We start from the raw sequence: 21,526 nt of genomic DNA, 5'->3' as shown, positions 1-21,526 counted from the left end.
TTTTTTTTTATACTTGCACACAGTTTCTTTAAAATGTACACATTATAACCAGTATATTAATTTATCATTCACAAAATCCCACACCCAGCCATCCCTGTTCAATTTTATGTTTCCACAGGCCAGCAGGATCAGGCACAAAACTAGAAGAAACCCATCACTGGACACCCAACAATATAGATATACATGGAAAAAATGTAATAAAACACACACACATGAATATTCAGAAGAGACATCTAGGAATAATACATACCTTTTATTTAGGTAATCTATCTCCAGGGCTGTTTTAACAGCATTATAGGCTCCCGGGCAAAGGAGTGCACTGGGGCCCCTACCTACACAACCACTCAAAGTCACAACATGCATAGATTAGTGTGGGGCCCCCAGGCAACTGCCCAGCATGCCCATGCGTTAAGACGGCCCTGTCTATCTCCATAATGAGTACACCATATCAACTGCTAGGTTTTCTTTTAGGTTAAAATCTGTCACCATCTGGTTCTTTTAGCTTATTGTTCGCTTTTTATATAAAGCATTGCAAGTAAAAATATAGTTTCAAATTATTTATTACTAGACAATATAATTTGAATGAACGTGTGCTGCTCTCTGCAGTAGTTCTGTTTCCATTCTTGCATTCTTACAGGTTTTATACTGTAAGTAAATTTGGGATGGTGCTATCTGTGAAGTTGCTGCATTTCATAAAGAATTAAGATTTAATGCATTTTTAGGGTCTGCTCAAAGTGCAAATACATTTAATTTCATATAGTGTCTCTATACTGAATGCTGCCCAAATAAAGTCATCTAGTACTGATACCTCGTGCAACACTACATAAAATTGTAACAACATACAGTATGCATATAAAGTGTGTATGTAAAGTGTTTTGTTCATTGCCACAAATGGGAGCAGGAGCTGACTTTGACTTTTCCTTTTCTGGTTTAGAGAACAGTCCATTAACCACTATGTCACATTGTCTACACGCGTTTATGCTCGATTTGTATAAATACCAAAATTTCATAAAACCTAGAAAGATGAGTCAAAATTCTCTTACAGGAGATTTTGTATTGAATGCCAATGGACTTTCCATGTAAAATTCATTTTTGACTTATTCATCATGGTTAATAACACAGGTGAATTATTGGTGCTGTAAGTCCCTTTTCTCCTAAGCAGGAATTAATATTTTCTTAATGCATTACCTTACTTGCTTTTTACCCCACACAGGAGTGAGGGGAGTGCATGTGTAGGAAAGCCACTATTAGTAGGTGCATTAGCACAAGACACTGCTCTGTTCTGAAGTTTTTTGTATTTGTGCTCCAAGTTGCAAAATTTACAGAATGCATGCATCTTTCTCTCATTAGATTCAAATTACATTCAATTCAATTTTATTGTCATTGATTTAGTACGAGTATCATGAAAATGAAATGCAGTTTTGTATCTAAGCAGAAGTGCAAATAGAAGTTAATTGCAAGTAATCGGATAAGTATAAAACTTAGAGTATACAGAATTAGTGACAGTTAAAATACAATATGGACAGTGCATACAGTAAATATAGTATGGATAGAATGCATACAGTAAAATATAAAAGCAGTTTAAGTAATAGAAACTGACATACGGGCAGTTATATAGGTACAAGTACAGCAGAGCCCTGGTAGTTCTAAGTTGGCAAGAGTCCAAGACAATAGTGCAAACGTTCTAGACTAGAGGCAAAGTCAGAGCTCCATTAATTCCACTGAGTTTTACTAATATTCAAGAATTCTCGGTCTCCCCCATCTACAATCATATTTGTTCACTAATACTCCTGTACTGGATGTGAGTTACTCTTTAATTACTCCTTTAAATATATACCTGTCACTTTTTGGTACCCAGTATTTAGTTTCTGCTTCAAAAGCATATTCAGTCATAATGTTTTATTAGCTGGAATATTTTTTTTGTTTGCAGTATGATCAGTATAAAACTCCGATGGAAAATATTGGACTGCAGGACTCTCTGTTGTCAAGGTTTGATTTGCTGTTTATTGTACTGGATCAGATGGATCCTGACAGCGACAGAGAAATTTCTGATCATGTCCTGCGTATGCACAGATATCGAATGCCTGGAGAGCAAGATGGCACTGGTGAGAATTTTTTCTCTTTCTTTTTGGTTTAAATAACCCACTAACTGTATTTCTAAATATAACATACACTGATTTACTGTTCATTGGTTTATTTATGAATAGTTATTACTTTTGTAAATGAGGTTTACTGTAGGTGGTTTGGATCTGAGATTTTATTAATTGATAAACCACCTAAAAAGTAATAGTTTCTTGGAATAGTTGGGTGGTATGTGTGTTTGAAGGAGATTGTTACTCTAGAAACTGTTATAGTATTTTAAAGCTTACCTTAAATGAAGAGATTAAGACCCATTTCTGGTGGCAAACCATAAGGTAGTTGTCCCTATTGAACATTTTGGAGGGAGTCGGCCTAAATATCTGCAGGGGGCTGCTATGAGTTGACTAACTACAAAGTGAAGGGGTGGTGTTTCTGGGTGTTGCCAGTATGGTGACAGGCAGGGGTGGGGCAGGAATAAACTTTGCACTGCAAAATAAGTGATGAACAATCCCTTTCAAAAGCACTCTATTCTAAACTTGTAGAAACAATTTTGGGGTCATTACACAGAGCTTAAAAACCACACAAAAAATCTGAATAAATCTTTAGCAGCAAGTCCGGTTCAGTAACCTGTTATCAGATTCAATCCTATTCAGATTTCTACTTCAGAGCTACTCTCCTTCAGAGGGGCAGTGATATTATCCATACCGATCTAACAGATAGATACAACACACCTGAGGAAAGGCTTTTTATTGGAGGAACACATGCTTAAGGCAAGATATATGATTTGCATGTTAAGGCAGTTGCACCTCTGATTATTCATGAAAATGAAGACTAGACACCAGAACTTCAGGTTGATTAAGAGTATTAAAAACGTCCCATGCGAGTGTGGGTGAGTACAAGAGTTGGCCCAGAGGATAGACTAGGGCCATGTCCAGGGCTGTTTGTTGCCTTACACACAGTGCTGTCAGGATCGGCTCTGATCTCCATGGTGTAGATTGCTTTTGCACTTTAAATATGTTCAATTAAAAGTCCCATTGCCTCTTCTAGCAATGCCTCTTGGATGCACAGTGGATGTCTTCACTACAAGTGACCCAAATATTATTGATGCCGCAGAGCAAGAGCTGAAGATTTATGAGAAACATGATAATCTTTTACATGGTTACAAAAGAAAAAGGTGATGTGAACAAAAGAGCTGAAAGTATATCATTTGAACTCTATGTAAAGTGAATATTATATAGTGTTTAATTGTGGTACCAGATGTGTGTTTAAGACTATTTTTTTTTTCTGTAATTGTCAATGGATATGTGGTATAACACAAAATTACCCAAAGTTGTCACTTTAAATGTACGCTTTGAATTGTTACCAGAGGTGTTCTAGATACCATAGTTCAAAAAGGATTTTTTTGCACAGAAAAGTAACAGGTGTATATTCTTTACCAAAGTGTCTCAGATAAATGGCATCTTCACCACAAACCTGGTTTCTTATTTTGATTGTATAACAAATCCAGTTGTGTGTTCTATCAGACATTGTTTTGTGAGGTGTTGCTTTTTTCACCTGATAATTTGATACCAGAAATGCTTGCTTAGCTTGGTATCTCGGTTGGATGCAGGCTTCCCATCCAGGTATGTTTGTCCCCCTACACAAATTCGATGTTTGGTTAAGCCACAGAATAATCATTCATGAATGTTTATGCCTACAGTTGATTTTGTTTCATTTTATGATCTTTTATTGCACTGAGCGATAAATTCAGAACAGTGAGTTGGAATGTTTGCATGCATGAACCTGTACGCTTACGGGTACCATCTTAATGTGTGCTTGTTTAATTAATTTCCTTGGCTTTGGGTTGGCTGAGAAGAACAGTGAGAATCTGACATGGAATTGTGTAAGATGAAATTCTGTTTAGTTTATTGCATGTGCACTCTGGCATATTTGTTGTAAACTGAAAACACTTGCAATTTTATATTTATTGCAATTGTGCGTTGTTCTCACTCTGCTGCTGATGCTACAGAACAGATAATGCTTTCCTAAATGTAATGGTTATTGCTCAAAAAAGATGACTTAACGCCTAATAAATGAACTGCTTACCTAAACCATTTTGAAATAAAAATGGTAAATGGCACCATCATGATGGAGCTGCAAATGTCAGTGTCTTCCCTTATTGTACTGTTGCCTGAGATGCCCAAAATGTGGCCTTCGGATGTTCTCTTCCTGGTTATGTAGGTTCCTGTTTGAACACCATTTTCTCCACTATTATCCAAAGGTCAATTGACAACTTGAAATTGGTCTCATGCCAGTGTTCTAATTCTGCTCTGCAAAGAAATGGCATCCTTATCCAGTGGTGATTTTATATTTTGGATTTGTTAATATTAATTTTTTTTTTCACTTTTTCACATGGTGTGTATTTTTATACATTCCTGTTAGGTAGGCAATAAGGTAGGCGGTTCTGTTGTCACTAATTACATTTTTACATTCAGCGGGAGTAGAAGTAATTCATTAAAAGAATGTTTGGGTTTTTTTTTTTTTTCAAAATTAAGTACTTTATGTCCTATTTGAATACAGTAGCTATCCATATGAGAAGTGGTTTCATGACCACCAGAAGCCTTCCTAGACAGACTGAATAGTTTTGTGTTTTTTTTTTTCCCCCCCTCATATTATTATATATATACACTAGCAGAATACCCGCGCTTCGCAGCGGAGAAGTAGTGTGTTAAAGAAGTTATGAAAAAGAAAAGCAAACATTTTAAAAATAACGTAAGATGATTGTTAATGTAATTGTTTTGTCATTGATGTGAGTGTTGCTGGCATATATATATATATATATATATATATATATATATATATATATATATATATATATATATATATATATATATATATATATATATATATATATATATATATATATATATATATATATATATATATATATATATGTGTATATATATATATATATATATATATATATATATATATATACACACATATACTATATATACATATATATCTATATTAGGGGTTGGACTCGATTAAAAAAATTAATCCAATTAGAGGCTGTGTAAGAATTAATCTTGATTAATCGTATGTAATCGCTACGTAAATTTGCCCCAAATCGCAAATGTTTTTTTTTTTAATTTAAAACGGGTTTTAGTGGGCTTACAGAATCAAATAATAGACATGGACATGAATATTGTAAACTGAAGCTGTTTTAATTTCTGAAAAAAAAGCTTTTAAACTGCATTTGAATTCAAAACAGAAACAAAAATATCATCCCTGGTTAAAATTGGGCAGACTTAAAAATAAAGTGGTAGTTTAAGTACTTTAAGTACATTTTCAGAATAGTATTGTCTTTAAATAATAATAACCAAAATTTCAACATAAAGTGCAGTTTTCTTCTTAAAAAAATAAGTCAGAAACATAAAAGGTAATTTGACCAACTTAATCTTTAAACTCTGAGTAACATTAGCCAAAATTATTTTGTACATTAGGCTAAAACAGTGTGATCATTGAACATTTTGTAATTAGATGTATTTAGAATTACTAACGGTCACGGAAGTCCAATGATCCCCAGTAAGAGCCACAAAGTCCGCTTTCTGTAATGCATCTAATTTTGCTTGCTTTTCAGTGTGCACAAAACCATGCTTTTATCAAGGCTTCGCCGGGTAGTCGAAATGATCAGTCGTAGGAACGCGCTTTATTCCGACTCTAACATTTTTGTAGCTGTGATGTGTGCATCAGTGTAATGGATGTACCAGAAAATCATGCATTGACAAAAGTTCCCGTTTGCTTGGAATTGAAAGTGTGATTAAATGCGTTATTTTTTAACGCGTTATGGAGTACATGCATCGAAGCTTCTCAGCTGTGCTTGTGCTAAGAAAGGGAAAATTTAAAAATAACGTAACATGATTCTCGTTAACCTAATATTTTTTCATACGCCCCAAACCAAGGAGATGCTAAGGTAAAATGAATCAGGTAGCGCACATAGTCAGTACACCCCTCTCGAATCGAACCTCGAAAGTCGGAGTTAGAGGCTAAGACTCTACAATTAGCCACAGCGTGTGGCTTGTCTATGCTAAAGTATGTATTGTAGATCGGGTATATATATACATTTATATATATATACCCGTGTATCAGTGGAGAAGTAGAAGTTATGAAAAGAAAAGGGAACATTTTAAAAATAACGTAACATGATTGTCAATATACAGTAATTGTTTTGTGAGTGTTATTGAATGTTGCTGTCATCAAGGATTTGATTATCATTATTTCTTTCAATCAGGCTCGTATTTGTAGGATGTGTTCAAGTTACATTCCGTGTTTGTCAATCGTTGTAAAGATAAGAGGTTTCATTCATCGATTAGTTCCTTACTGCATCAATAAACAGCTCGTCTTCCTCTTTATCTGAGACGTGACAAACTGCATGCACGTTTTTTTTACACTGTCTTCCTTTAGCGGGACATTCACTTTTTCCACCGTGTGCTTTGTTTCCGCAGTAGCTGCACTTATGAATATGATTGTATGTATAAGACGCTTCATATTTTTTTGCTGCCTTCTCAATTGTGTAATTCGGTGTTAGCTCAGCACTCTTTGGAACTGTTGCTTTTTGTCTGCGCATTGCGTCAGTTCACGTGAGCCGCTTGGTGTTCTTGCATCGAAGGTTCCCAGCTGTACTGGTGCCATCTCGTGTAATGTCAGCTAAGACCCGCACTTAAAAGTTTCTCTCGCAGTTTCAATGAGTTTGTGCCAAACACCACCCTGACCATCTCATCTTCCTCTGCATAAGCGCAGTCCTTCACCCGTGAACATTTACCGGCAGTGTTTGTATTGGATTGCCGCTGATGGACGGCCTTATATGGGCAGGCACTAAATTACAAACGCTAGTGGCAGCCTGTCTATGAACTTAATTTAATATAAACTTACAGTTCACGCCGTGCTTTGTTTCCGCAGTAGCTGTACTTATGAATATGCTTGTATGCATCATTTGCTTCATAATGTTTTTCTGCCTTCTCAATTGTGAAATGGCGTTTTGTGCTCATCGCTAGTTTGGAGTTCTTCCGTGTTCTCTACGTACTTACGTAGGAGGCGTGATGATGTCACACGAAACTCCGCCCCCCACGACCATCTATAACTCAAGACTCCATTACATTATATGGGGAAAAATAGCTTCCAGTTATGACCCTTATGCGTATAATTTCGAAATTAAACCTGCCCAACTTTTGTAAGTAAGCTGTAAGGAATATGCCTGCCAAATTTCAGCCTTCTACCTACACGGGAAGTTGGAGAGTGAGTGAGTGAGTGAGTGCTTTGCCTTTTATTAGTATAGATATATGTTTAAACAGTGTGATGTTCCCTTTAGAACTGTGCTTTTCCCCCACCATCATGATGTCCAGAATGTGTTCTGCTTTTTCACATGTATGGTAATTGTGAGCAATTAATTGCAGGTTTTTTTGTTTTTTTTTTTTCTTTCTCTCAACAGGGACAGCATTGTCAGCATGGAGTTCATTAGGAAATATATACATGTGGCTAAACTTGTAAAGCCAGTGTTAACTCAAGAAGCAGCGGATTACATCTCAGAAGAATACTCCAAACTTAGGAGTCATGATCAGATGAGTTCAACAAGTGCAAGAGTAAGTATTAACATGTCAACAGTGAAAGTGCATTTGCCATATATGTCTGAGAGTAAAAGTTAGATATGTCAGTTTATATCTCGTTTCCTGTATTTGTGGTTACCTTTTAAATTCTTTGATATGGTAATCCATTCATTGGTTACCGTCGGGAAGGTGGTCAGTTCTAGGTGCCTTCCATTATAAGACAACACTAAAAGAATCATAACTTCTATTAAATTGATTACTTCAAATGATCGTAATGAACTTTGTGTACTTCCCCATGTAGAAAGTAAGAAGAAACTGCCTGTAGTGCGAATTTTTATGTTCAACTATGTTAGTGTTTTGATCAGGACTATTTAATGCTGTATAAAGCAGATGAAACATTCCATGATTTCTAGTCTTTGGATATGTTAAACTTGCCAGATGTGAATGTCTTCACCTGACTATGTCAGTTTACACGATTATAATAACTGGGCAAGTAAAATTTAGTGACTGCATGTCAACCTTCTAGTATAATGGTGTCTCCCTTTTTGTGACGGTCAGTAGCATGCTGCCTGATGGCTCTGTATGAAAGGATAGCAGATATGAAGAGGTATGGTAAACATGAGACATCAGACACTCAAGCCTCTCCTATTTGTGTGGTCCAAAACCTCTGCATTCCTTATTCCTCGTCACTGCTTAACACAAAGATTAGCCATAACATGAAAATCACTGATGGGGGAAGTGAATAAGCTTGATTGTCATTAAACGGTGGCTGTCGATGGGTGGGATATATTAGGCAAATACACAGTGCTTGAAGATGACGTTTTGTAAGCAGGAAAAATGGACAAGTAAGAATCTGAGGGACTTGGACAAGGGTGAAATTGTGATAGCTAGATGACTGGGTCAGATCATCTCTACAGCAGGTCTTGTGAGATGTTCCTGGTATGCTGTCGTTATCTACCAAATGTTGTCCAAAGGAGGTCAACCAGCAAGGTCATATGTGCTCAAGGCTCATTGGGTGTGGAGATGGAAAGTTAGCCTCTAGTGGCCATGAGAGAAAAGTGTCAGAACACAGTGCATCACAGCCTGCTGCAGACCCTTTTTGTGTCTAGAAATTGGCATGTGAGCATTAGAACTGGACCGTGGCACAATGGAAGAAGGAGGCTTGGTTTGATGAATGTTTTAGATCATGCGAAGGGCTGGGTGTGCATGAGTTTTCCTGCATAGACATGGCAACAGGATGCACTTTGGAAACGAGCCAGTCGACGGGGGCACTATGATGCTCTAGGCAAAGTTCTGCTGGGAAACCTTGGGTCCTGCCATTCATGTGGAAGTTACTTTGACACATACCACTGACATAGATTGTTGTAAACCAAGTGCACCCCTTCATGGCAACAGGAATGGTTTGAGGAACATGACAGAGCTCAAGGTGTTGAGTTGGCCTGCACATTTCCAGATATCAATCTGATCGACCATCTGTGGGATGTGCTGGAAAAACATGTTCGATTCATGGAGGCCCTTCCTCACATCTTGCTGAACTTAAAGAATCTTCTGCTAACATCTTGGTGCCAGGTACCACTAGACATCTTTTAGGGCTCTTGTGGATTTTATGCATTGATAGATCAGAGGTATTTTGGTGGCATGAGGGTAACCTACAAAATATTAAGTAGGTTGTTTTAATGTTGTGGCTTATCGGTGTATGCATTGTACTTCCAGCTGAGCACTCATTGGTTGTCAGCTCTTATGCGTACACGGCCAACCCTACGAATTAAGACCAAATCAAACCTGTCTTATTTTTGACATAGTTTGATATGAGTTGACCGGCTCTCATGGGCATACTCTTGCTACTTCCTCCCACTCTAAGGTTATGTAAATAAAGGCTGTGACTGAAAATCTCTGAAAAAGTCCTCTAATGTGTTGTCTAATTAGTCCCTTTTTTCCCAACCTTTGATGCATAATAAAGATCAGGATATAGTCAGATAAGTATCCATGCTATACTGAACACTGCCATAAACCCAAACTGCAGTAAGTTCTTGAATGTCGTTTGTGTTTTGGTACATTCATGATAGATTTTCACATAACACAAAAATCTAAACAACCAAAGTAAGTATTAATTGCTCACAGAAGAAAGTTATTTAACGACAGTTTTAAACTATATGGGAACACAAACTGAAATAATTCAATGACAGCAACATCACCATTCCTAGTTGACCAAAGATTCCATGTTGTTGCTGTGTTTAGAAAGTTGACTTTGTGTAATAATTGTAGGTTTTAAAGGTCAAATACTAAGGAATTAAGATCGGTTATCCTTGGGATAAAGCAAACTCCTAAAACGATAAATATTTTTTTAAACTTAAGTGGTTTCTTGAATAAAATCAATTTTTAAATAAGTTATGCTTCTACAAATCTAGCTTTGACTGTTTATTCACTGTCCATTTTTATTTTGCATGGGTTCCTGTGGATTTTATCTTGATCAAATTTCCTTGTCCCATCTCAGACTTGCATGATTAGTTGGTGTCTAAAAAATGGATCTGACTGTTCCTTGTGATGGACTGGAGATGTTTGGGTTTTTTTATATACAGTTTTACTGTAGTTTCTGGTTTACTTATTAAGCACACAGTGGAAAGAAATTTCATTTAAAGTCTGTTGTACTTGGGTGGGGATTGAATTCTGTTTTGTTAAATTCAGCTTGATTTTAGAATGTTTTCTTCAAATTAAATTTATAAAAATGTAACTCTGCTGCAGACCAGTTTGATGAAGCCTTTGATCCTATCAGCTGTATCTGCTTTGTCAAAATTAAACTTTTCTGTACTTTGTAATGCATTCTGTCTACAGACCATGCCAGTTACTGCTAGAGCACTAGAAACTATGATTAGACTGTCGACAGCCCATGCAAAAGCTAGAATGAGCAAAACTATAGAGCTGCAGGATTCTGAGGCTGCCCTGGAACTTGTTCAGTTTGCATATTTTAAAAAGGTATTTGGATTCTTTTATCTCTTATTTTTAAAGTGCATACTCTGACAGCTACATGAGCACACCTGTTGTGTGTGTTTAAGTTGTTATGTATTATCTATCACCTTTAGTCTCTGAAAGACCTGCAGTTGATACTCTGAACTCCTGAGAAACTTGAATTTGTGGCACAGCCACTCTGTCAAGCACAGATTCTTGATTTGTTCCCAGTGCTGCTGGGATAGGCTCTAGGTCACTATCAGCCCTCTACTGAAAAAAGAATGTCTGTAATAGGAATGGATAACTGTTAGGACTAAATATGACATGAAAAAAATGTTTTGATACTTTTAACTAAAGGTAATGCAGATGACTAAAATATACAGTGGAACCTTGGTTTACGAGTGTTTTGCAAGACGAGCAAAATTAAATTTTAACTTGATAAACGAGCGATGTCTTGCAATACGACTAGTATTGATACACTTTGCTGAGCGTCATCTGGTCACAACTGAGCTGATGGTGGTTCTCTCTCTCTCTCTCCTCTTCGTCTCCTATTCTCCATCTGAGTCTGTGTGCCTCACTCATATAGTCAACATCCGTACGAGCGTATACGGTTTACTACAGCATTGTGACTGTGTGTGTGTGTGCGCGCACGTTTGTGTTGTGAAGTGCGAGTCCCCATCTTGCGCCCCAAAACACAAAGCTGAGTCTCAGTACTTTAACATCAGCTTTATTCAGCTTGAAACAGCAACAGTGCTGCTGTTTATTGTAGCGGGATCTTTATAATGTTCCTTGTATGACCCATTGACGACAGGCGCTTATAGCATGTCTGCGATCTTTTTGGATACGCTTATACGGCGAACTGCTACAACGCTGGGAGACTGCGATTTGCTTTGGGACGCTCTTCCAAGTGTCGTCCCGTTGGGTGGAATCCCACAAGAGTTTAGAAACTCCCTCACACCAGCCATGATTCTTTTTAAAGGTAAAGTGCAGGTTAATTTGTTTTGTATTTTTACTTTATATTTTGTATTAATCATTTTTATATGAATAGTTTTGGGTTGTGGAATGAATCATCTGAGTTTCCATTATTTGCTATGGGGAAATTCACTTTGATATACGAGTGCTTTGGACTGCGAGCACATTTCCGGAACGAATTATGCTCGCAAACCGAGGTTCCACTGTATTTTAAATTTCAACATTTTACAGCAAATGACACAAATGGTGGTGGTACAGTTGATGATTGTTGTCAGTTTTACCTCTCAAGGTTTACACTTCAGCAGCTTATTCCTGTTAAAGTAAAAGTCCAAACAGATTGGATTAAGCATGGGATGCCCCTTCTACTCGGTGTCAAGCCAGGACAGGCACCAATTTCCTGCATTTCTGAACTAGATAAATTAATCAAAAATTAGTTTAAAAGTACAAACTATAACAGATTTGGTTTTGACATGTTAACCAAATCATTGTGTTAGCTGACTGTAAAATGACTTACGTGAGTGAATAAAATACTTGAAGTGTGATTCTGATAAATTAATTTTTATTTGTGAATTTAGTATTTGCGAACCATGTTCTTGCTTCCCTAGATTTTGGAAAAAGAGAGAAAGAAGAGAAAGGAAGATGAAGATGAAGGTGAAAATATTTCGCCAAGTCAGCCAGAATCAAGCCAAGACGGCACACGGTGAGATGTGAACTTTCTAATGTAGAAGTCCGTTTACAGCATAAAACTACAATATAATTTTTCATCTTTCTATAGAAAGAGCTCCCGGCTCATTGCTAAAGGAATGGATGTGTCAGGAATTGGAAGTGATGCAGACCCTTATGAGTTTTCTGCAGATGGACGGGATGAAAGTAAGATTTCTATTTTGTTAGCTTTTTCATCGTTGCTATACTTCTGTATACTGCATTTCTGTTTATTTTAAGCACAAGCACTGCGATAGGTCTTATTTTAACATCCTGAATGGATGCTCAAAATACACAATTTTAAGTAATTTGTAGATGTCCATAGATTTCCACTATTGCTTTCAGTAGAAATCATAAAGGCAGCTTGCTATATAATGTATTATAAATATTACATGTAAAAGCAGATCCATTTCCTATTGCATTGAATCCGGCAAACAAATGTCAATATTCAATACACTAGTATGTCCTTTTTAAATCATTAATCTTATATTTGGAACCAGGTTTTTTTTAATTCATATTTGGTGGTGCAGTAGTTATCACTGTAACCTCAAACCTTCAAAACTCTCAGTTCCAATTTAGTCAGTGCCTTGGACGAGACTGCACTTTCTACACATACTCCTTTCTTCCTGCATGTTGATTGGCATCTCTGAGCTGGCCTAGTATGAATGAATGCAAGTTAAAATGTCCACTGATGAGCTAGCAACAAGGGCAGCAATAAAATGAATATTTTTATCATTTACATAGTGAATAATAAAACAATTTATTAACTTACCTGAAAATTTATGGATTATGAAATACACTGGAAGCTTTATACTTTGAGACCTGTAGGTAGTGCACCTGCACATCGAACACTAAGGCACAATCAAACCAAACAAGTAACCGGTTCACGTAGTGATGTATTTTATTTATTTATGTAAAAAATAAAAAAAAATAAAAAAACTTTTACAGGTTTTATCACCTGATAAATCAGTCACCATTTTTCTTTTGTACCTACACTCTCCTCTAAGCAAACCTTGTTCACCTCTTCCCATTTCTGACCCGTGGATGATGCAGAGTGGCTGCTGGCTGCTTTTCAACATGAACCCTGGAGAACAGGATTCCCACTGGAAGTACTTCTGGGACTGGTGGAACCTGCTCCCACCAGCTCTTTGTAGTGGCACCTGAGAACACCAACAGGGCTGCTAGACACAACTACATCTCTCAGGCAGCCCTGTGGGTATTCAGTCAGGAACCATGCCAGAGGGCTACTGCCACCCAGTGGGAGGCAGTTGCCCTCTGGCCTCCTGATTGGGAATAGTACTACTAACCAACCCAGTCAGGATGCCATTTATATTCTTCCTTTATCATGACTTCCTGGCCGGACTAGTGACCATCCACCATGGCTGGGGTGTCATTCAATTTGTATATTCTCTGGCAACTTATTGTGAAAACAGATGTTGCATGAGAACTTGAAATTGCATGCTGTTAGCATTGTGATTTTTAAAATCATTTAAGCACACAGATCTTGCATATGTCATTTTTCTTTCAGGTGAATGTGCCATTTTAAAAACTAGTTTAGTTTGTCCTTTAACAAAGTGTAAAGTTATGAAGGGACTTGTACTAATGGCACTAGTGGGTGCTGGGCACAACAGTTTGATTGGCAATGCTTTGAAGAGGATGCTAAACAATTGTGGTTTAAACCTGCTATCGAGTGATAGTGTTTAAAACCGCGCCATGAGGTATCAGTTATCCTATTCCATGAAGACCCATGATTAGCATACAGTATAATGAGTCATGACATGATCCTGTATTGATGCTAAAGCAGGACTGCATTGTAGTCTCATCAAATACTGGACCTGCTGCCCAGAAGGGATTTTCACAATTTTGTTACATTTACGCGTTAGTTACCAAAATGGTTTTAATATATTCAAAACACTAATTCAAAATAATGCATGCAAAATAACTGCATGTCCATTTTCCATTGTAGTTTTGTTATTTTATGAGACTCCTAAGTTAACAAATACAGTACAACTGCAAGGCATTTTGTTTCTGTAGATGGCTCTTTAAATATCGACAGTCTAGGTGCTCTTGGAGAGAAAAAGCAAAGTCTTGTGTTAAACTCAATAAAAACATTAGATTTTTTTTTTCTTAATTCACCCTTCATCAGAAATACATTTTAGTGTGGTCTTGCCTGTTACCCAATTTTCTTGCAGCTGCTGTTCTGCATAATGTCATTTTGGTAACACTGTGTGTGTGTGTGTGTGTGTGTGTGGAAATGCTCATCCATGGCTTCTTCCATTTGCACTCCGTGCTGGTGAAATCCTTTGAGTCCTTTGTAAATTTGTGTGTATTTCTTGGGGTCTAAATTTTTTTTAAGTCCAGCTTAGGCCTCTGCTAACAAGTTAGCTATTTATTAAAACATAATTACTTTACAAATGTATTTTCTTTGGCAACATTCTCTCATTTAAACTCTCATTCTCTGAAAATGTGGGAATTACTTTAAAATAAATGTACTGTGATACCAAGCATTTAATCTGCCTATTGGATTTTTGCTTTTATTTTCTTATAGTAATGACTTTACTGGTGTTGCAGTTGGTAGAAACTGTAACTAACTTAATTATGCCAGAGATGATGCCCTTAAGTAATTCAAGTGGGGGCTACAAATGCAGGACCTATGTTTTGGGGCAGAGAGGCAGAGGGCCAAAGATCTGGGTGGTATGTCATATACAACCTTTCAAAAAAAGTGTTTGAGTGCATTTAATAAATTACAAAAAATAAAATAGCAGAAACAGTCAAGTGGTAACCCTAGAGCTGAAATGGAAAATGCCTGACTTAGAGAGTGTTCCCAAAGTAAATTTGAAGTTGGAAAGTTATTTAATCTCCTCCTTGAACCGTCACCTTATCGTGGTGGAGGGGTTTGCGTGTCCCAATGATCCTAGGAGCTATGTTGTCCGGGGCTTTATGCCCCTGGTAGGGCCACCCAAGGCAAACTGGTCCTAGGTGAGGGATGAGACAAAGAGCGGTTCAATAAACCTCCAATGAAAATAAAACTTGGACGCGTTTTCCCTTGCCGGACGCTGGGTCACCGGGCCCCCTCTGGAGCCAGGCCTGGAGGTGGGGCTCGATGGCGGCGCCTGGTGGCGGGCCTGCACCCATGGGGCTTGGCCGGGCACAGCCCGAAGAGGTAACGTGGGTCCTCCTCCCCATGGGCTCACCACCTATGGGAGGGGCCAAGGAGGTTGGGTGCAGTGTGAGTTGGGTGGTGGCGAGGCGGGACCTTGGCGGTCTGATCCTCGGCTACAGAAACTGGCTCTTGGGACGTGAAATGTCACCTCTCTGAAGGGGAAGGAGCCTGAGCTAGTGCGCGAGGTCGAGAGGTTCCGGCTAGATATAGTCGGACTCACCTCGACGCACAGCTTGGACTCTGGAACCAATCTCCTTGAGAGTGGCTGGACTCTCTACCACTCTGGAGTTGCCCCCGGTGAGAGGCGCCGAGCAGGTGTGGGCATACTTAGCCCCCACTGGAGCCTGTGCATTGGGGTTTACCCCGGTGGGCGAGAGGGTGGCCTCCCTCCGCCTTCGGGTGGGGGGAAGGGTCCTGACTGTTGTTTGTGCGTATGCGCCGAACAGCAGTTTGGAGTATCCACCCTTTTTGGAGTCTCTGGAGGGTTGCTAGAGGGCATACCTTCTGGGGATTCCCTCGTTTTGCTGGGAGACTTCAATGCTCCGTGGGCAATGACAGTGAGACCTGGAAGGGCGTGATTGGGAGGAATGGCCCCGATCTGAACCCGGCGGTGTTTTGTTATTGGACTTCTGTGCTCGTCACGGATTGTCCATAACGAACACCATGTTCAAGCATAAGGGTGTTCATATGTGCACTTGGCACCAGGACACCCTAGGCCTCAGGTCGATGATCGACTTTGTGGTGGTCGTGGACTTGCGGCCATATGTCTTGGACACTCGGGTGAAGAGAGGGCGAGCTGTCAACTGATCACCACCTGGTGGTGAGTTGGCTTCGATGGTGGGGAAGATGCGGTCAGACCTGGTAGGCCCAAGCGTGTTGTGAGGGTCTGCTGGGAGCGGCTGGCAGAGTCCCCTGTCAGAAGTAGCTTCAACTCCCACCTCCGCAGAACTTCAACCCGTCCCGAGGGAGGTGGGGACATTGAGTCGAATGGGCCATGTTCCGTGCCTCTATTGTTGAGGCGGCTGACGGGAGCTGTGGCCGCAAGGTGGTGGTGCCTGTCGTGGCGGCAATCCCGAACCCGTTGGTGGACACCGGTGAGGGATGCCGTCAAGCTGAAGAAGGAGTCCTATAGGACTTTTTGTCCTGTGGGTCTCTGGAGGCAGCTGATAGGTACCGGCAGGCCAAGCGAAGCGCTGCTTCGTTGTTGCTGAGGCAAAACTTCGGGCATGGGAGGAGTTTGGAGGCCATGGAGAGCGACTTTGGACGGCTTCGAGGAGATTCTGGTCCACCGTCCGGCGTCTCAGGAGGGAAGCAGTGCAGTGTCAACACCGTATATAGTGGGGATGGTGCGCTGCTGACCTCGACTTCGGGCGTTATGGGTCGGTGGGAGGAGTACTTCAAGACCTCCTCAATCCCACTAACATGCCTTCCAATGAGGAAGCAGAGCCTGGGGACTCTGAGGTGGGCTCTCCCATCTCTGGGACTGAAGTCACCGAGGTGGTCAAAAACTCCTTGGTGGCAGGGCCCGGGGTGGATGAGATCGCCCGGAGTTCCTTAAGGCTCTGGATGTTGTAGGACTGTCTTGGTTGACACGTCTCTGCAACATCGCATGGACATCGAGGACAGTGCCTCTGGATTGGCAGACCGGGGTGGTGGTCCCCCTCTTTAAAAGGGGACGGAGGGTGTGTTCCAACTATAGAGGGATCACACTCCTCAGCCTCCCTGGAAAAGTCTATTGGGGGTTCTGGAGAGGAGGGTCCGTCCGGATAGTCAACCTCGGATTCAGGAGGAACAGTGTGGTTTTAGTCCCTGGTCGCGGAACAGTGGACCAGCTCTTCACCCTTAGCAGAGTCCTGGAGGGTGCATGGGAGTTTGCCCGACCGGTCTACATGTGTTTTGTGGACTTGGAAAAGGCATTCGACCGTGTCCCTCGGGAATCCTGTGGGGGTGCTCGGGAGTATGGGGTAACGGACCCCCTGATAAGAGCTGTTCGGTCTCTGTACAACCGGTGTCAGAGCTTGGTCCGCATTGCCGGCAGTAAGTCGAGCCCGTTTCCAGTGAGAGTTGGACTCCGCCAGGGCTGCCCTTTGTCACCGATTCTGTTCATAACTTTTATGGACAGAATTTCTAGGCGCAGCCAGGGTGTTGAAGGGGTCGGTTTGGTGGACTCAGGATTGGGTCACTGCTTTTGCAGATGATGTTGTCCTGTTTGCTTCATCAGGCCGTGATCTTCAGCTCTCTCTGGATCGGTTCGCAGCTGAGTGTGAAGCGGCTGGGATGAGAATCAGCACCTCCAAATCCGAGAGCATGGTCCTCAGCCGGAAAAGGGTGGAGTGCCCTCTCAGGGTTGGGGGAGAGATCCTGCCCCAAGTGGAGGAGTTCAAGTATCTCGGGGTCTTGTTCACGAGTGATGGAAGAATGGAGCGTGAGATCGACAGGCGGATCGGTGCGGCATCCGCAGTGATGGGGCTCTGCATCGGTCTGTCGTGGTGAACAAGGAGCTGAGCCGTAAGGCAAAGCTCTCAATTTACCAGTCGATCTACCTCCTACCCTCACCTATGGTCATGAGCTATGGGTAGTGACGAAAGAACGAGATCGCGAATACAAGCGGCTGAAATGAGTTTCCTCCGCAGGATGTCTGGGCTTTCCCTTAAAGATAGGGTGAGAAGCTCAGTCATCCGGGAGGGGCTCAGAGTAGAGCCGCTGCTCCTCCGCATCGAGAGGAGTCAGATGAGGTGGCTCGGGCATCTGATCAGGATGCCTCCTGGACGCCTCCCTGGTGAGGTGTTCCAGGCACGTCCAACCGGGAGGAGGCCCCGGGGAAGACCCAGGACACGCTGGAGGGACTATGTCTCCCGGCTGGCCTGGGAACGCCTTTGGATTCTCCCGAAGAGCTGGAAGAAGTGGCCGGGAGAGGGAAGTCTGGGTCTCTCTGCTTAAGCTGCTGCCCCCGCGACCCGACCTCGGATAAGCGGAAGAGAATGGATGGATGGATGGAAGTTATTTAATCTGTCCTTTTAGAGAGGTCGAGCATTTCTAACAAACACTTTAAGGGCATCGGAATAGACCATATGACGTGGGAACCCCAGTGCTTTAAGTGTGTGTGTGTGTGTGTGTGTGTGTGTGTGTGAAAGTCTTCAGTATTGAACAATCATCTAGGAACACAGTGTTTTGGCTTTTGGGCACCTATCATCACATTTCACAAAATGCTTCCAGATGGTTTTAAAGACCCTGGTGAAATAGTTTTGAAAATGTGCATTTTTTTTTCCCCCTTTCTTCACAATTGCGACAGTCCAGCAGTGGCTTAAGGTTGTGTATAAGAATCAAAAAAGTAATGAAAATTTAAACAAAGTAAATGATCCAAATTATTTTCATTCCGCTGAATAACTTACAAATACTTTTAAATTGCATTGTAAATTACAAAATATTATATAAATAATACTTAATTGTTGTTTGTTACTTATTGAGTATGCTTTACACCAGAACCTTTTTGTACTGCTGTATTGCACCTAGTTTAATGAGAAAACGTGTGTGCGTGTTCTTGCATTAAACTATATAGATAAATATCATTCACTTAAACTGTTAAGTACTTTAGCATAGCATTAAAAGAAAAATAAGTGTGAGAAAGACATTTAGAATTAACTTAATTTGTAGCCTGTTCTACTTAAATAACCAATACTCCATGTAAAGAAAAGGTGGAGGTCCTCCATGAGAGAATTGGCTGAAGTCGCGCCATATTTTCTCATTTTGATATCACGTTTATAACATTTAATATTGTGCATTTGAAATTTGATATCACACTTTTGAAATTTGATATCGAGCTTTTGAAGTTTGATATCAAACCTTTGAAATTTATCACGCTTTTGAAATTTGATATCAAGTTTTTAAAAATGGATATCAACATTGTAATGTTATCAAGTTTCCAAATTGATATCGCTTTTTTAAAATTACGTGAGCTTGAACTGGCTGCACACAAACAGGGGTAAACGCTGATGATTGCAGGCTCATCTAAGTGCAGCGGCTGAATCCCAGAGACAGTGGTGCTGCAGTTTTGCCGAGGCCGGCAGTAGTCGTGAGCTGGCTGCTCAACGAATGTACGGCACTGACTGATCAGCTCCAGCGTGCTGGCAAATTGCTCTAAGAAGCAAATATAGCCGGTTGCGGGGTTCAATGAATGTACGTCGCCGAATATATCCACGCCCTGCGTGCTGGCAAATTGCACTGAGACACGACTATAGCCGGTTGCGGAGTTGAATGTATGACGCCGCATATACTCGGCTTCGACAACTGACTGTAGCCGGTTGCGGCGTTCAACAAATGTGCTTTTCCGAATATACTTGCGTGCTGGCAGTAATTAGCTTGTTACATATTTTAGTCCGTTATTTTTTATTTTGGCATAATATAATACATGATGTGAAAAACTACAACACTTTTCCTTCAGAGTGTGATGATTTAACATCTTTCTCTGACTGCGAAATCATTGCTATGTATTCCTGCTACCTGTACTCCCTCTGAGCGTCTCTTCTCAGCAGCTGGGAACATTGTCTCAAAGAAGAGAGCCAGCCTCACACCAGAGCACGTCGAAATGCTCACGTTCCTGCACTGCAATCGGGAATATATGAACAGAGTCTTTTTTTATATAAACTGTACATTATTGTTTTATTTGAATTGAAGCTTTATTTAAACTTTTGGACTTGAAGACGCATTTGTGGCCATTTTTTGTTGAGTTAAATGCACTTTTTTGTTTAAAGACTATGTGCACTTTAGTTTGTATTTAATGTATTTTTTCATGATGGTCAAACTAATATAAAACATCTGGTTATTTTCAGGGGGAAAATGGAACGATTAGTCGACTACCAAAATCATTAGTTGCAGCCCTAAACTTAATTTAACGTGGCTAGTTCAGGGACTGGGGCCCTTGTTAAAGTTGAGGGTCGGATGAATTCAACCCAATATCAACATTCTTCAGGATAATGTTCAAGCATCAGTCACAAAGTTGAAGTTACGCAGGGGTTGGATATTCCAACAAGACAATGACCCAAAACACAGTTCGAAATCTACAAAGGCATTCATGCAGACTTGAATATCATCGAAAATCTATGGAATGATTTGAAGCAGACTCGTCCATGCTCGGCAGCCATCAAATGTAACTGAACTAGAGAGATTTTATATAGTAGCATGGTCAAAAATGCCTCCATCCAGAATCCAGACACTCAAAGGGTATAGGAGGCGTTTAGAGGCTGTTATATTTGCAAAAGGAGGCTCAACTAAGTATTGATGTAATATCTCTGTTGGGGTGCCCACATTTATGCACCTGTCTAATTTTGTAATGATGCATATTGCATATTCTGTTAATCCAATAAAATTTAATTTCACTGCTGAAGTACTACTGTTTCCATAAGGTATGTCAAATATTAAAAGGAAGTTGCTACTTTGAAAGCTCAGCCAATGATGAACAAAAATCCAAAGAATTAAGAGGGGTTCACAAACATTTTTCTTATGACTGTAATTTTAGAGGTTCCTACATGCTGTTACTAATTTTTTTATTTTTTTTTTTTTATTTACCTGTTCACAGGTTTTTCAACTGTAAAGTCAAAGCTAACAAGAAAATCTCCTGTGGATGAAGGCAGCAGTCAAAAGAAAAAAATTCTTAGCCGTGACAGGTATATTCATTTTTTGTCTTTGTACTAATTAATTTGCAGTTTTTCATTGGTATTACTTTTGTATTAACATTCAGGTGAGAGACAATAGAATTTCAGAAAATTAATGAGTATTTCATTAAACCCAGTTCTTAAGATGCTAACATGTGCATTATGTTGCTATATATATATATATATATATATAGAAAGAGTTACTTTTTGGTTAGTCATTTTAACAGAATATGAATACTTTTGTCAAATCCTTTGCTAAATATGGTCATTAGAAAAGGGGCCTAATGCTGAAGCTAGTTGTGGTCGCCTTCCAAGCTATTGAAAGTCCAGGGAATGGTTGGCTCCTTTTTATTAAATGTAATATTACAGCTGTATATTCCTTCCATCCTACCCTCCCATTCTACTCAAGATTGGTTCCTGCCTTGCAC

At 40.0% G+C, this 21,526-nt stretch overlaps 1 protein-coding gene across 1 annotated transcript in view; it reads left to right on the top strand.

The window, feature by feature from the left end:
- mcm3l (MCM3 minichromosome maintenance deficient 3 (S. cerevisiae), like) overlaps nt 1–21,526 on the top strand; it is a 42,804-nt gene that overhangs the window by 18,074 nt on the left and 3,204 nt on the right. The window contains exons 10-16 of the mRNA XM_039754082.1: nt 1,931–2,105; nt 3,127–3,253; nt 7,550–7,700; nt 10,497–10,637; nt 12,188–12,282; nt 12,358–12,452; nt 21,023–21,110. Of these exons, the coding sequence (XP_039610016.1) occupies nt 1,931–2,105; nt 3,127–3,253; nt 7,550–7,700; nt 10,497–10,637; nt 12,188–12,282; nt 12,358–12,452; nt 21,023–21,110 (872 nt within the window). The remainder of the gene's footprint in view (nt 1–1,930; nt 2,106–3,126; nt 3,254–7,549; nt 7,701–10,496; nt 10,638–12,187; nt 12,283–12,357; nt 12,453–21,022; nt 21,111–21,526) is intronic.

The sequence above is a fragment of the Polypterus senegalus genome, chromosome 5 (genome assembly GCF_016835505.1).
Source record: "Polypterus senegalus isolate Bchr_013 chromosome 5, ASM1683550v1, whole genome shotgun sequence".
Taxonomy (NCBI): domain Eukaryota; kingdom Metazoa; phylum Chordata; class Cladistia; order Polypteriformes; family Polypteridae; genus Polypterus; species Polypterus senegalus.
This window is presented reverse-complemented; position numbering and strand designations above follow the sequence as displayed.